Raw genomic sequence first — 17410 nt, 5'->3', positions numbered from 1 at the left:
AACTTGTCACTAGTGACTTGGGTTAGACAACACCTTCCACTAGGCCAGGTTGTCCAGGGAGGGAGCAGTCACAACTTCCCTGAGCAATCTGTTCCGGGGCCTCATCACCCTTACCATGAAGAATTTCTCCCGAATATCTAAGCTAACCCTGCCCTCTTTCAGTCTGAAGCCTTCACCCTATGCCCTATCATTATATGCCCGGTAAAAAGTCTCTCTTCAGCTCTCTTACAGGCTCCCTTGGAAGGTTGCTCTGAGGTCTTTCCAGGCTGAACAGCCCAAATTTTCTCAGCCTTTCCTCATACGAAAGGTGGCTCACTCCTCTAACCATCTTTGTGGCCTCCTCTGGTCTTTCCTGTGCTGGGAGCTGAGAGCAGGATGCAATACTGCAAGTGGGGTCTCACCAGAGCAGAGCAGAGGGGCAGAATCCCTCCCTTGCCCTGCTGCCCACGCTGCTTTGGATGCAGCCCCAGGACAGGATTGGATCTCAGGGCTGTGAACACACATTGCTGGGTCATGTCCAGCTTCTCATATCAGTGACTTAGTACGTACCAGAAAGATCTCCTTTTCCAACAAAAGACTCTTCTGGGGGTCAGAATCAAAATTATGAGAGAGGCATTCTACCTATGCTCTTCTGAGCTAGGATTATCATAATTTCATTCTTTCTAAACAAATGGTAAACAGCAAGAGGATTCACATTAATGTTTATTCCTTTCTACTCTGCTTAAAATATAGTTCATGTCTGACTGAGATCATTGGGTCTCTTCTCATGTTGGTTATGAGCTTCCAGCTCTTCTCTTCAAGTGCTGCCAGCCTGTTTCTGAGCATCTCCCTTCTGGTATCTTTTTCAGTTTACACACTGCTTCTTACTCAGTGATGTTTGTTAGAGAGCAATCTTAACATTTCTCTTGCTATCTCTTTCTTTACTTTTGCTTGAGGTTAGAACCTAATAGCTTGGAAACAAGAATAGCTTATTGAGTGAAGGAATTTAATGTTATGTCTTTACCTTTCATATTAATATATTTGGGGAGAATTTTTGGCATTTTGAAGTCAAAAGAAATTCTACTGTTGATTTACGTGTCCATTAATAAGTAAAATGATAGTGTCCAAAATATTTTAATTGGTTATTTTAATTATGGCTGTACTCTTCTGCTAAGGATATCTGCTTTTAAAGTTAATTCCAGTTTAGGGTTGTGAAAGCTCAGCTTTGCTGTCAGCAATGACTTTTTTGCCTGTAGTAACTACTCCTAAAATATACTGGAGGTAACATAGAAAAGAGTCTAGAAGATGTTCTAATTTTTAAGACCCTTCACAATTCCATTTTTAAAATTCATTTGCTGTTGTGTTAATGTCTCACCTTTGCTCAGATCCAGAGTAAATCAACAAAGCAGCTATCAGAGTCTTTACATGAGTGATTCATTGCATTCATTCTTGAGATGAGACTGCCATTGGCTTGTTCCACACTTTTGTGTCATCAAAACCAAGTTATTTAATACTTCAATAGACATGATCTGCAGAATGCAATTCCTTCTAAATTTGCAGTTAGATTTCGTGTTTGAACTGGTGATTCCCATAAAGGAATGTTGCATTAGTACTCAGGTATTACTGTCTTTAAATGTTTTGTTACCAACAGTGAATCCATTGTGAGTAAGAAATACTGTAAAAGCAAACAAAATACTGTATTGGGTCTTGAAAGAGTCTATGTTGGACTTCAGAAACATATTAAGGAGATAACTGCATCCCAAAGAATTTTTTGCAGTTGCACAGTGTAATTAGGCAAGGGCAAACAGTGGGTTATGCATTGTTTTAACTGAAATTTTATGATAAGGTTGTTGAATTATTCCATTTTTTTACTCTTTGGTAGAAGCAGAGATCTTCGCTCTCTTCAACAAGCCCAAAACCCCACAAAAATGCAGCCAGTATTATACAGTGACTATCCCTATGAGGATCTCCAGGAATGGGAAGACTGTCAACAGCTTAGAAGCAAATTGGCTGGAGCACATGACAGATCACTTCAGGAAAGGAGGCTCATTGGTAAACGCCATCTTCAGCCTTGGAATGGTAAATGGTATGGAAATTACAGAAAGCATTATGCTGTGATTATTTTCCTCTCTCCTTTAATAGAGGTCATTATCTTTGAAGAGAAGATATTTGGGAGGTACTTTAATATAGACTTGAGGCAGACTTGTAATAGATCAGCCTCTTCCAGTTAAATGGAGTGGAAGTACAGAAAATATTTTGGCATTTGAATAAGGAAAACAGATCATGTATTATATTTCATAAACATACTAGAGATAATTTTGTAATTGCAGAAATATATGGAGTTAATAAGCACTACCAAGTAAAATGAATTAAACTAATAAGATTGCAAAACAGATGACATAAATAGAAGGTTGACTTTGCTGTCATCCTGCATGTGGCTTTAATTGCAGGTCAGTGCAAGGACTTGAGTTTTATCTGGCCAACAAGAAGTTAATTCCGGTTCTTGCAGAGACCCTTTCCAACTGGATGGCACAGTTTTACAAAACTGTAAATTTTGTAAATTCTTTATGTTTGTCTCAGCTATGAGTTATGGATAAATGTTGGTTTTAATTTAATAAGATTAAAAATCCTAGATTTTTTCATGTTGTGGAAGAGTGGCACTGAGTCCAGCATTGTACTGCAGCCAGTCAGTACCACACTCATGGCCATCATGGCAAGCCTGGTGTACAGAGAAGGACTTGAGTACACAGATCCAAGAGACATAACCTAGGAGCCATGAGAACAATTGAAGAGAAGTACTTGAACATAAAAATGTTGAAGTTGCAATCGGATTAATTTCATTGGAAAATTTTGCATACTTCATGGTTAAAGTGCTTATGGCTGAATCTTTCACCTAATTTTGGTTTGATTTGCATTTTTCTAAAGGAATGCGGTAAGGAATGTGATTACACATTCCTACTAAAATTAGTTGGTTTATGCCTCAAAATTATAGGGGAGCTGCTTCCAGAGCATCTTCTTACTGTTGGTCTGAATTCTAGAACCCAGGATAAAACAAAGGAATATGACTCAGTTCTGGTAAAAGTCAATCAGGAAATTAACAGGCAATCCTAATTTTTCATTTTACAAACAAGTACCAAAAAAAAAAAAAAAGGAAGGTCTAAAGTTCAGCTGATGGAATGCTTTCACACAGCTTCCTGGAAAGCCTTGTAATTGCTAGTTAACTTGCTTAAAAACAAATGGTCATTTACTTTATGTATATAAATTGCACAGAGGCAAAGCTAATTGGCTCTATCAGGCTCAGTTATCAGACTCTGTGTTTGGAAATAAAATCTGCTTGTCAGTTCACTCTAAAATGTTTTAAACACAGCGATTTTCCATTATTCAAACTTTTCGAGTTCATTTACATAGCAGAGCCCTGTGGGAGGTTCATGTACTTGGATACCAGAGTGAGGAGTGCTGGATAACTGCCTATGGATGTAGATAAAGCAGGCTTGAATGCTGGCAGCAAAGTTTCAACTCAAACAAGACAACAAATTATGTAAAAGTGGAGAGATTCAGGAGTAAGTTAGATTAGTGATGGAAGAACAATTAATAAACATTGTTATTAACGTTTTATGGCTACAAACATTGTAAGGAACAAATTTTAGAAATCAAAAAGCTGAAACAAGGTTTCTAAAAGTGTATTATGCTATTAGAAGAACATTTACTAAGAATATATGTGAGTTGCTATTACTTGCAGTTAAATGTTTTATCATTTAAATCCTAAATTTTTTCTGTGCTGCAGAGAAATGGAGCAGCTTTTTTACTCATATACCAGTCAGTATCAAACAACACAGGGTAGGGATGCGAGAAGAAGTAGGGGTCTGAGGGCTTCTCAGCCTTTTAATTTTTTCTGGACTTCTATGGCAGCCTGTCCAGCTCTTCATATCTGGGCTTACTCACTGATTAATCCTCTTCCAAATTAAGGTAGTATCAGCATACTTTCTTTAATTGGCTATACCAATTTCTTTGTTCTGAGGGCTGGTTTTCTTTTTGGCTTAAAGTATGAATTCATTATTTTGCTTATTAGACATAAAAGCAGGGTTATTATCTTCTTCTTTTCCCCCTTGTCCTTGGAATACCCAATGAAGTGAAGATTTCCAGATTGTCAGTAGTCATAAATCTGTTTCTTCCTTCTGCTAACAGCTTAATAATTAGTCTTTAAAAGAGTTTTAAAGTTCACTGGTAACAATTGTTTCTTTTTGCTTATTGTACCAGATAATTATAAACAGAAATACAACACAATTGCTGATCTCAGTTTATAAACCATGCAGAGTTACATCATATATTAAATGTATTCAGATTTTGCTGGTAAGTTAGAGACAGCAGTCTGCTTGGTCCTTGAATGTTCTCATGTTGGCAGGTAGCAGTTATTTATTTAAATTTGCTCTTCAGTTACCTGCTGGTGTTTCTCATCCAGCTCATGGGATTGATAATTCTTCCTGTAGTCCCAGGTGTAAACTGATCCTGCCTCGTGATCTAAAGTGACCATTGGAATTCACCCTTGACCTCTTCTAGTGAGAATGGAGACTGTAACAGCAAGCTACAGATTAATACCAAATGGAAAGGAAGTAACAGGTGGGGTCTCCTTCTTTCCTGTAACAGCAAGTCTCCAATCGGCACTGTGAGGAGGCAGGAAGAGTCAAACCTCTTCAAGGTTATATTTTGATGCCTTAACAGAATAATCACAAGCCTGTTCATCTTCACTTGAACTGCAGCTCTTTAAGTGCCTAGCATTTTTGTGTTTGTTGTACCATTCTGTCTGTGAATTTTCTGCCTTTCAAACCTAGAAAAAGCCAGCCAGTCAGAAAACATTGACAGTACTTAAACACAAAGCAAATGAAAGAAAATGTGAGTTGCTTGGAAGAAGAAAGTAGTCAGGATTTTAAGAGAGTCCAATTGATAGTCTCTGTCATCTGCCTCTGAGAGAGACGAGCCAGCGATGCCTTTGGCTGATTATTGTCACCTTAGCCTCTGAAGTACTGGGATTTTTATCATCCGTATGGAATTATTTTCTCTGTGTGTACTGAAGGTGAAAAGATGCAGAAGGGGGCAGGAATGCAAATACGAAGCAAAGGCAGACATTCAGGTCACGTGCCCCATAAAGCCATCGAGAGCTAGTTTTCCTCATTGAGAGCAACAGCAGCCTGAAGGTTAGTTTTCCTAGATAAGGAGAATTTGTTGTTCAAAGACAACAGGGGGAAAATTGTCACCTGCTAAGACAGCTGTCATAGTAAAGTAAGTAATCTTTTCCCACATACCTCCTGTAAATCAGAAGCAAGAACATCAAAATACGTTTTTGTCAATCGAGCTACATCAAATATTTATACAACCCAGTGAAAATAGCTTTTTGTGCACAGTAGGAAACCTTAATAAAAGATGCAGTGGTAATGGAACATTTTCAGAGGAAGGACATTGATTGTAACCTCTACTTTTGGAGCCTTTTCTTTAAGTAAGAGTGAAGTTCAAAAATAGAGATTGGGAAATGATACTGCAAACAGTAATGTCAAAATGTTTTGTTTTATTAGCACTTCTTACTGCCCTATTGTAAATGGATGAATATTTAGCATTTCTAAGGAACTTTCAAACTCAGGCTATGTTCCAGGAGCTGACTCTTGTTAAACAAGAGATTACCAAAAGAGAATACAACTGCATCAGAATCAGGAAATACTTTACATAGGAAACAGTGAAAACTGGAAAGACCAACTTACCATCTAAAGCTTTAGATGACTGATCTTTTTAGACAGGTTAGGTAACATCTAGCTGAATAAATGTATCTGTAAAATCTGCCCTGCAGGAATCTGTGTATGAGTTGTCACCTTAAAGTGGCAGTATAATCAATGGAAATCTAGGCCTGGACCAATATTGTCAGTAGGATTTGTGTTGTGATCCACCTCATCCTACATGAGGATATGCAAAAGAGATCAGATGCATCTAGACAAGACTGAGATACTTCATGCTTCCTTTGTCTTAGTCTTCACAGACACAGGCAAAGGTTGCACCTATCTTTAATAAAAAAGGCCAGAAGTACAAACCAGGGACCTACAGTGTGGTCAGCCTCATTTCATTTCTGGCTGGATCATTGAGTATGTCCACTGGGAACTCGTAGACACATGAAGGAGAGGACAGTGATTGGGGGACATTCAGCATGAGTTTAACAAGAGTAAAACGTAGTTGAAACTGATTGTCCTCTGTTACAAGATAACAATTTGTGGGTGAAGAGAAAGCAGTAGATGTCATTTTGGGTGAATTCATCGAGGGAGTTTGGCAGTGACTCCCACAATGTTTTTGTATCCAAGCTAGGACCATGCAGCCTTGATGGCTAAAAATCTGGTTATGTGGGTAGACTCAGAGAGCTGCAGTTAACAGGTCACAGTTTACCTGAAGTAAAAAGTGGAGTACCACAGAGATCTGTCCTGGGGCCTTTTTGTTAGCACAACAACATTGTTATGTTTAATAATTTTATCAGTGATGCACAGGAGGCAGCAAGGCTTGCTTTTGTCAAATTTGTGGATGATCCCATACTCAGGAGACAGCTGATGTGCCTCGAAACTGGGCTACTGTCCAGAGGAACCTGGGCAGGCTGAAAAAACATACCAGCAGGAGCTGTTTCATGAAATTTCATGAGGATAAATGTCCTGCCTCTGGGACGGGAGAGGCCTTTTCACTAATCCGTGCTGGGTGCAGCCTGGCTGGGTAGCAGCTCTGTTGAGAGGGCCAGGGGAATTTTAGTAGGCAGCAAGCTGAAGATGAACCATCACTTGAGATAGGATAGCTTTGGGGGACCTAACAGTGCCTTGCAGTGCCTGTGAGAAGACAATCAAAAAGGTGGATCCAGGCCCTTGATTTGTGTTTGGTAGGAGGATTGGAAAAAAATATACATAAATTGAAAAAAAAGAGGTCCTTTTGGATATAAAAAAAACACTTTCTCATCATGAAAACACTCTCTGGAAGAGGCTGCCCAGGAAGTTATGCTATCTCCATTCTTGGAGATTTTGAGGATGCAACTGGATAAAGCCATGAGTGGTTGTCTCTGGAGTTGTATTGAATCTGCTTTGAGCATGTGATTGGACTGGAGACCTCCTGAGGTCCCCATCCAGCTCAATTATTGTATGGTTCTATGAAACTGTTGGATCAGGTGCATCTCACCTAGCGGGCCAGCTCTAGAACATGTGACTGTTGACTTAAATTGCCCTTACATCTAGAGCTCTGTGTGATAAAAGTACTGCAGGCAGACTCAGTGCATCTGGCCATTTCCTTGCCCTCACCTCTTTGTGAGTTTCCCTGGAATTCCTGCTGATCCTGACATCATAGCATGGGTTATAAGTGCCTTTTCTTCAACACATGACCCTGCTAGCTTTTTCTCTGCTGCATTCTCCTTTCCCCCATTATTCTCAGCATCCCAAATGCTTCACATGCAAAGGAATTAAAAATCTATTTATTCTTTACGGTGCCTCCCTTTTTCTCTGGAAGTGTAGTACATGACATGTAAAAGATAAAATGTGCAGCCAGGGTGTGAGATGTGAGAATTGGCAGGTGTGCATTCATGGCATGAATATGTAAAACACTATGGCACACAGGTAGAGAGATGAGGTTGGTTCTGGTTGAGAGGGAAATCTCAGTGATTGCCATCAACCAGTTTCTGTAGTTTTTCACTAGCATCACTCTGTTGGACAGACACTGTTATTTACATTTGCAGCTGTCTTTCTGTCATCATTTTCCCCTTCCAGTTTTCTCCTTTTCCATGGGTTTCTTTACTAGCAAAAAAAAAAACCCATTAAAAAATCAGTAGATTGTGGGACTGATGGATGTAGCCTTCAACAGTAATCATTGTACTTCCAACAAGCAAGCAAAATCTTAGAATCATTTAGATTTGAAAAGACCTTTAGGATCACAAGTCCAAACCATAAACTCAGCACTGCCAAGTGAAGTTTCTTTTGCCTGTAGGGTCTCCTGAGCTCAGCTATTGGTTTCTAAAACATTTCATATGTGCCATCATATTCACATATGTGGAAGCTGTGAATTGCATGAGTGGAATGTGCAGCAGAATGAAACATAAAGGATGATTTACGAGTGAGTGTAAACACACGCCTGCTGATTGTGTTTTGATCACTTATTAATTAGCTGGCAAACATGGGGCGGGGAGAGCTCAAGCTGCAGTTGTGCCAACAGTGTGACACAGAATTTCATTAAGGGAATTCACAACACAGGAGCAGTGCTCTGGGTGCTGTATAAAACTGCCCTGGTGAGATCGGGATGTCTGTGTCTAGTAGGGATCTGCTTTCAGTCTTAGGTGCTGTCCTGTCATCCCTTCTTTGGAAAATTAAAGGGCTGTTTGTACATTAGCATCCTGAAATAGATTTGGATATGGGTTTGAGTGTTGGAATGTGATATTTCACAGAAATTGAGTTGGTTCCCCCTTTGTAGTGTCAGGTCTAACAAAGTGCTGTTTTTGAATGAAATCCAGTAATTAAATCTTGTACCCTTTGGTATATGGCAAGCTTGCTCTCCCTTTGTTTTCAAACCTGTAACCCAGCTTCTTAGTGACCTGGCCTGTTATTTCACAGCAAAAATGTCTGTTCTTCTCTCACTTGGATGAGAAATCTGTCTGGATGACAGGAGTTACTACGTTGTAGTCCAGCTCATCCACCTTGGAGCAATGTGTAATCCTGGCTTGCGTAGCTGTGAGGAGTCTTCGGCTCTCTTTATTTTAAATAGAGTTGCAGGAAACCTGCTTGTCAAAACAGTGTGAAAGTAGATGGAGTGTTTTTCTTCTTCATTTAGTCTTCCAACAGAATCTCAAAGACAATCCCTAGTAAGTGGTTTACAACTTTTTTCCTTCACAAGTGAACAAAAAAAAAAAAAGAAAAAAAACAAGAGCTGTGTTATTTTAGAGAGAAGTATTTTAATCTCCTGACTTGCAGCTTAATGAGTCTACTGCAACAGCAGCGAAAGAGGATAAGGGACTGTGCAAATAGAAGCAGAGGGGTTGTGCACTGACACCTGCAGCAGCAGTCTTGCTGCAGTGTTTATGTAGACATAAGCCTCCAGATGTAGGAGTCTGGTCTGTTGCAGGCTTTGCCTGCAACAAATTTGTTATTTCCAGATAATAAATTTGATTTAGATCATATAATGACATTGGAAGATGTTGACTGAGATTGTGTCTGCAAGAGGTAAGAAGCCACTTAATCCTCCTCACTGCTTCCTTTGTGAAAATTGTTTCTGAGTTTGATGTATGTTTTCCCTTGGAGGCAGCGATTCCTTCCTGCTGGCATTTCTTGACCTTGTAACATTCACCAGGAAAGCAGGATGACCCTGATGAAGCACCTAAGCAGGCTTATCCAGAAGACTCCTCTGTCGGTTCAAGAAACTGTCAGTTTGGCATGTGTGACTGCATTTCAAAAACATGTATCATACCAGTTCAAGGAATATAGTGTTGCTAGAAATGTAAGGAAACTATCATGCAAAATGCAACATTTGGGGAGGGGATAAGCAAGGTCTTTTATAATCAGTCATACAGGGTAAATATATTGTTCATATTCGAAAGGCTGAAAAAGACGCTTTTTGACAATGTGAGAAGAGTTTTCTCTGTTTGCAAAGAGCACAGTCCTGCTTATTTACAGTTTCCCTAAACATAATTCTATTGTTCCATCAATCAGCTGATTTTAACAAAGAAATCTAAGTTTGTTTGTTTGGGTTTTTTTCAGTTATTCTGTTTCTGTTCTGTCATGGAGCTGACAGAACCTAAGCTCTGGAATATGGGAGTGATTGCTGCTTATGGACTGAGTGGCTGAGTTAAAGGAGAAAGTGCTGCTCAAGTAACTTTAAGAGTATGTGTTGTCTGAAAAAAGGCTGAACGTGTAGGGAATGCAAATGAGAACAAAGAGGCACTAAACCAGATGGTCAAAATGCCTTCATAAATTGATTAAATAGTTATGAATGTATCTTTTCTTTCACACTGTTCAGATATGCCAGATCATCCTTAGTCCATGTAGATCACTGTATCTGTAGTGGCTGATCCATATGCAGGGCTCTGACTTGTGTGAGTGAATAGATATAGTCACAAGTATCAATATCATAAATACCATAAAAATAAATCAGTATACCTTCAAAACCCCTTGAAAATAACACATTGACATAATGTATGGTCTTTAGTGTGTTTATAGCTTCAAGTAGTTGAGCAGTACTGCTGAACTAAGGACTGAATTACTGCTCAGAATGGGAAAGCTGTGATTTCTGATGGCAAAGGGTGGAATAACAGACTGGACAGCAAGGTTTGCTATTAGGGAGTAGGACTGATCTTAAAAGTGCTAGAGGTAAAAGTCTCATTCATTTAATAGAGCTAGACTATCAGATAATGTCTGTGAACTTTTTAGTAACATCCTTGGAAGAATATGTTATTAATAAATTCAGATGTCTCACCACACATGGAGTGTCTTCTATAAAGCTTACAGGCAGCATTGTGTTTTCACAGATTCTTTACACGGGACAATGGATGGAGTATTTCTCTTTGAAGATGTTGCTGTGGAAGACAGTAAAACCACGCAGGGGTATGATGCAATTGTGGTAGAGCAGTGGACTGTCTTGAAGGTATGTGTACAGTGTTTCTTCTTTGACTTTTCTTTGTAAATCAAAACACTCCAAGACTGTGAGACAGACTCTCATGTACTGATCTGTGCTCCAACAGAACCAGTCAGGCAGCCAAAGTGAAGGGATGCAATGTTAACAGTAATGCCAGTTCACCACACTGGGTTTGTACGACACACTTCTGAGCATGACCTCATGCTTTTTTTGGAGGGTAGGAAATTTGAGTGACAATGAGCAGTGAAACTCTGGGCTATCTATCTCAAAATTGCAGATGTCTGCTAGATGAACTGTACAGAGGATCTCCATTGGTTGTCAGGGCAACATGATCACACAAGTCATTTTAGCACTGCCGTTCTAAAGAAGGCAGCCCTTTAGGTAGGCAGGCTTAGCTGCAGCAGGAAAGCATGGAGAACTGCTTTGGCTCTGTCTGTCCTCCTTCATATGCTGAAAAAACTGCATATTCTGGATAAACCCCTATGGATAAACCTCATGTGTCACAACTTGGCCTTCTACAGATCCAGGTGCCCACGTGGATCAGTAGAAACAGTGCTTAGGCCAGATTGGTCAGTACCAATCTTCCACAGCAAATTTGTTACACACAATACTTCTGAATTTGAAAAGCTGGGCTTAAATTCTTTGTGACTTGAAGCAAAAGTTCTTGTCACTTGAAGCAAAAAGAACATGGGGGAGGAAAAGAAGTATAACTCTTAGAAGGTTTTTTTTTTTTCTATCTGATGTCTGCTAGAAATAGATGCTGTGTATCTATAGAGGCAATACCTGATCATTTCACTTGGAATGTATTGTAAAGGGTGTAAAATCCTTAGAAAGATAATCCCTCCTTTTGGCACACACATGGCAGAAGAACAGATTAAGGGAAAATGAGACAAATGCTAGAGTAAGTGTGTAAAATTCCAGGAGACTAAGATTGAGAGTTTTGTTATTAGATGATTATTTTGTAGTGCAGCAAGAAATGGCCAAATAGTAATGGCTACAAACAACTTGCAGAACAGTTTAGTGCAGTAATAGCAGTTGTTGCGTTAATTATCTTGTTGCTGATGTGTGTCTGAAAAATTATTCCTTTATTGCATGAAATGTTATTCCAGTTATGACAGACTTGACTGTAAATTCTTGTTCGTTTTTAGGGTCAAATTGCAGTGTTGCCACTCAGGAACAAGGTTTTGGGGTAATGACAGATGGTTTCATGAGTGCATTAGGTCAGGGCTGATCAAGAAGGCAAATGTTAAGAAGCAGTAATGTTAACCATATGCTTAAAACTGTTAGGAAATGAATAGAGGGTGAAACAGCAAGTATATACTGCTCCATATTACTGTGTACGCTGTGTTTGACAGCACCTTATTTTAGAAGGCTGTGTTAGCACAGTAATTGTTCAGAGAAGATAGTGGGCATGGTCAGTGATACAGACAACTTCCATATCATGAAGACTTTACATGTGTGTCCTTTCAGCCTGGAAAAGAGAAGAGTTGCAGGGAATGGAGTAGGTAGAGAGCACCTAAAACATGGGAAAGTGGTAAATAGAAATTCTTCGATATCTCTTCCAGTATAAGAACCAAGTGCCAAATGGCACTAGTCAAGGCCAGGTGCAAAGCAAACAAAAGAGACATATTTAATGTAATTATATATGCAGCAGGTCTGTGTAACTCCTTTCTGGACAAGGCTGTGGGTTCAGGAAGTTTAGAGGATCTTGTGTTTGTACAAATGTTTTAATTCAGATCAGGAGTGCCTTTTTGATGTGAACCCTCTGATCCATCCTTAATATGTGCTTTACTTCACCTCACAGAATGGTCCCACAGTGCACAAACTGGATTCCTTTCAGTAGAAACTAAACCAGATATGCTAAGTATGCAAAACATTTGGGGCATGCTTGATCTAATATATATTACTTTTCCTTAACCATCACTTACAGCCATGTTGGAAATAGTTTTCCAAGTTATAAACAAATTTTTGGCCAGAGCCAGTTTGGCTCTCAAACAACCAATCCAAGGTTCTCCATCTCAATAGGATATTGGAAGAAAGTTAGGCATAATCTGTGTGGGCACAAGACAGCTTCTGTCAAGCTACATGACAAGGACAATGGGGATCCTGTGTTGGCAGAGTGCTGACCAAAACACCAGCATACAGCAGAATAATATTTTCTATCAGGGCCCTTTGAAGTGTTAGAGGCTTCGTAGGTGGAGTATCATTTGCTTTCAATTCTAGCAATTCCATGCTGAAGAGCACAGCTGGTCAATAGATTAAGGAATGAACCTCCCAATGCCATCTGGTGTGTCAGGAGATGCTGTACTGCTACACACCATGTCTTTGTGAGGGCTAATGTGGAGAATCTCCTTTTCCAGACATAAGATTTGGGATGTGCAATTTCAGAAACTGACTGATAGCATATACAGAGCTTGTCAGTGTGATCAGATTATTCTTTGCTGTAATTAAAAATCTGAATGCTGAGTGTTCCCTGGCAGTTTTGCTCTTTTGAGATCAAGCATGGCTGTTGTGTGGGCATTACAAAAACATTCCACACCAAGCTGAAAGTGAAAGAGTATGGGGAAGAAAAAACCTTGTGGAGGAAGAATGTTTGAGGCATTACGGAAGTCTCGCAAAGGTCTTGCCTAGAGAAAGAGCAGAGCTGGTCACCTTGGTTTTCTCCTCCTGCAATTTGAATAACTGTCAGGATATATCTTGCCTCATGCTTTCTGAGACATAATAGGTGTAGGTAGGTAAAGTCATGGACTCAGTGAGAGGAGTAGAAGCTGGGGGATCTGTAGGCACTTGCACAGTGTCATACCCAGAAGACCAAGTGTTAAACCCTGTTGCAATTCAGCTTTTTTACCGTCAAGATGGGATAATGCAGCGGCAGAGGAAGGGACTGTAAAATGGGGAAGGAGACAGAGTTCAGTGGTGCCAGAAGATGTCCAAGAGCCAATAAAGGCTTCTTGCTGTTATGAGTGTTACAGAGATAGTTATGGAGCAGTGGAATGACTCATTATGTAGAAGATTAGGGTTTTTTGGGTGTACATTCAGCTCTGATCTACGTTAACATTTTCTATTTGTTATTTCCATTTTTACTAAGGCAGTGGAAGAAGCCCTGATAAGCAGCATGACATGAATGTATATAGTAGGTTCTTATTTAAAATTTGTATCAGATTTGGTTATCTGGATGAGCTTTGGTGTTATTCAGATGTGGTCTGAACTGAATGTAAATTTATAATGTAAATTTATTGTGCTGTATCCTAATTAAGAAGAAGAAACAAACAAAAGAATCCCAGCCACAACAAAAGAAAGCTTTTTTAGAAAGGGAGACATGCAGCATGTATCGATGCCCTTTAGAAAGAAAACCTTTCTAAATGAAAAGGTAAAGGGTTGCTGTTTAACCATTAACACAAAAGAGAGGGGTTGGCACACCTCTTAGCAGGGAAAGTGCTGCCTTTTTAATTGCTAAGGCTAATAGAGAAAACAAGCTGAACAGTGTGATGCACTCAGTATGTGTGTAAAATGTCAGTTTGTAGAGGATGTAAAGCTCGCAGCTGTCACAGTATGTGGTCCCGCCAAGCAGCAGACAGGATGTAATAGCTCTGAGTAATTTTAACTCTTTCTTCTCAAAGTAGAGCTGTGGCATCTTCTACAAATGACCACAGGACTTGTTATGACAAAATACTGCACTCATCCTTATCACTTTAACTGTAAAAATGTCAGGACGTATTATTTCCACTGAAGTCTCTGAGATCTGTCCCTAAAACTTGTTTGATGGTTTTAATTCTGCTTGTGTAGGCAAATGTAGGTAGACAGTTCTGATTAATCAGAGCCTGCATGATTTCCCTCTCCCCATTTCTAAATCTGTCACCTTCCCTTCCCCATTACCCAAGACAAAATAGCTAATACTGTCTTTAAAATAAAGTGCTATAACGTTTATCTTATATTGCTGCATTGTTCTGGCTCTGAAGCTGTGTTCATTTTGAAAATACTGTCCTTAATTTACATGTATTTTCTCATTGAAAATCTTGAGCTGCTGATTCATCACTTTTTATTTGCTGCTGTACAATACCTTTGGTGTTATGACAGGAATTAAAATCTCAAATGCATTGTGGTGTTGCCATTTCCCTGGCAGACTTGAATGGGGTCAGTCTCCACTGTAGACATGGTAAACCTTTTAAAGTGCGACATAACAAAAGATTTAAAAATTTATCTCTGCTGAGCCTAGGTTGCAAGTTGCCTTAATGTAAGCCTTGAAACAAATTCTCTGGAAATGAGGATTTGATTTGTCTGTAAATCTGATTTAGGTCATATGTCAGTTAAGCCATGTTCTGCTGTCTCCGGCCACGGGAGAAAGGCGTGACCGGGTCAGCAGAGGAGCTGATGGTGATGGGCATGAAAAGCCCAGGGGAGCCATGTGTGTGACCCTCTTTACTACTCAAAGGACAGATATGCTGCCTGGACATAATATTTCAGCAGTATCTATTGCTGAATTCTTGTTGCTTTTTAAGAAGAGCTGAACAAAACCTTCAGGAGCCTCTTATCTTCCAAAAGTTTTTATAAGTCTTGTTTCATTCCTTTATATAAGATATGAAAGCAGCATATATATATAAATATATATATATATATATTTGTCTGCTGAACTCAGTAGACATAGGATTAAAACCAATTAAAATCCATAGGTTAATCTTTTCATTGGTTTTGATGTAGTAACAAAAATCTAGCAATATGGACTTGGAACGTCCCTGATAATTTCTTGTGGCTCTGGTAGCATTGAACATCTAACAAGGTGAACACTTCTTCTGTATGACTAAAGGGTGCTTGAAGTAAAGAGGCTGAGCACAGTATGGATTAAAAAATCCTTCCTACCTGTCACAGTTTTCTAAGAATTAGTTCTCTGCTCACTCATAAAATCTTCAAGGGAAGGGTGAACATCCCAGATCTAAAGTTCCTGCTTAAAAACAAGCTGAGAAAAAGTATTTCAGTCTTCTTTTATACTTCCTATAAAACCACCCTGGGCACATGTCTCTTTTGCCCAGTAGCTGACTCCAGCTGGGTAGTGCCCTGGATAGTGCATCTGTGTGAGGATGTTGAGGGCTGTAGGAGTGGGTGCTGGGACCCCACAGGCTGCACACAGAGCCTGCCTGTGACGAGGGGCAGGGCAGCACTCGCCTTCCTGCTGTGTGAGCCACTGGCAATGGATGATCTAGGCTTCAGCTGCAGTGCTTGCATGGAAATAGATCACTACTTGCATAACTGGGGAGTGGTGCACAAAGCCTTCTGGTAAAAGCCACATGTTTGGGAATAAATTATAACCAGAGGGAATTGTGTCAGGGAGGCTCCATGGGGATGATTAAGCTGTGTGTGTAGGGCACACTGGGGTATGTAAGTTCTCAGCTAGTGTTTGGTTTTTTTTTTTTTTTTCTTCCCTCCAAAGAATTGATGGACAAACAGTAAAATCAATGCTCACCTTAAGGTACACTTCAAGTGTTGCAGGAATTGTGAAGGTAAAAATGCCATAGTTACTTAAGAAGGTGTACTGATGGATTGCTATCACATTTAGTTCTTCTTTTTCTGGACAGTTAAATGGAGCTGTCCCATCATATGTACATTGTCTGTGCAGTGGTGAGTTCAACACATTTCATAGGATGTTTCCTGTGTGGACAACCCTCCGTATCAACACATTCACGTTGTCCAGCTTTTGCTGGACCTGTACTTTTATAAATGCAGAATCGTGTTGCTGTGCAAACATACTTCTGTGTTACAGATTCAGGCAGTATCAGGATCTTTCTGCTAGAAAACAGGATTTGCAACCACAGAAGTCACTGAGAGAAGCAGGCATTGTGGGCACAGGGTTTTTTGGGTTTTTTTTTTTTTGGTTGTTGTTTTAATTTTACCCTAGATGTGGAGCCAGCTGTGAATGCTACTCAGCAGCCTGTGTGTGTACTAAAATTGTTACTGGACACATCTGAATTGCAGAAACACTCTTTTGACATGATGCTGCCTCATATAGTGTTACAGCCTTATTATATTCTCCAAGATACTGCGCATTGCAGGAATTCACATTAGTAATTGTAAATTAATAATTCTAAATTCTAAATTACATAAGCCCAGAATATTGAGGGAAAAGCCTGTCTGTGGATTTATTTCTCTTTTTTTTCTTTTCTGTTACCTTTCCCCTAAAGGTCCCCATTTGGCAGCTACTCATTGGTCAGTGACCAACCTGCTTCCCAAAGCTACTGGTGGTTTCTAAGAATGCCAAGGAGCATCCACAGCCCTCTGCTCCACAGTTAATAGATATGTAGCAGGTGTCTGCCAGCAAGGTGCTGTGGTGTGTTACACATGGAAATTCAGGAGCAGCTCAATACTAGAAGAACAAAGACCAACTTTATTGCTGGAGCATTTATGAAACCTCTCTTTTGCTTCCAATAAATGTTTTTAATGGTTCAATACTATTACACTGTCAGCAGAAATTACATCTTGGAAGAAGTCTGAAAAGGAAAAAGGCAAATAATTCACAAGTTTAGAGCTCGAATTTATTCCCCCTGTCAGTTGTGTTGCTGCAAACATAAAATGTTTGCAGCATGTTTTTACTGGGTCATTCTTGCACAGTCCAGATACTCAATTTCTCTCATTGCATTTTCTTTCTTTTTCCACTATGGTGCAAGTCCTGCCTTTGCCACTACCATTTCTTCCCTTCAGTGCCCAGGGACAGACAAGCTTTGGCTTTGGCAGAGCTGGGGACTGGCAGCCAGCCTTGGCTGGGGGTGCGCAGTGCAGCCCTGGTGGGCTCTCCCCTCTATTTTTTTTAAGGAGCTGGGTT

General features: G+C 39.8%; 1 protein-coding gene across 3 annotated transcripts in view; it reads left to right on the top strand.

Annotated features, from left to right (window-relative positions):
* The window catches only part of RFTN1 (raftlin, lipid raft linker 1), a 97072-nt gene that overhangs the window by 68168 nt on the left and 11494 nt on the right, over positions 1–17410 (top strand). For all 3 annotated transcript variants that reach the window (XM_015617407.2, XM_015617408.3, XM_015617406.3), the window contains exons 6-7: positions 1862–2065; positions 10493–10608. In XM_015617407.2, coding sequence (XP_015472893.1) covers positions 1862–2065; positions 10493–10608 — 320 coding nt within the window. The remainder of the gene's footprint in view (positions 1–1861; positions 2066–10492; positions 10609–17410) is intronic.

The sequence above is a fragment of the Parus major genome, chromosome 2 (assembly GCF_001522545.3).
Source record: "Parus major isolate Abel chromosome 2, Parus_major1.1, whole genome shotgun sequence".
In the NCBI taxonomy this organism is placed as follows: domain Eukaryota; kingdom Metazoa; phylum Chordata; class Aves; order Passeriformes; family Paridae; genus Parus; species Parus major.
Note: the sequence above shows the minus strand (reverse complement) of the source record. Positions and strands in the feature narration are given on the sequence as shown.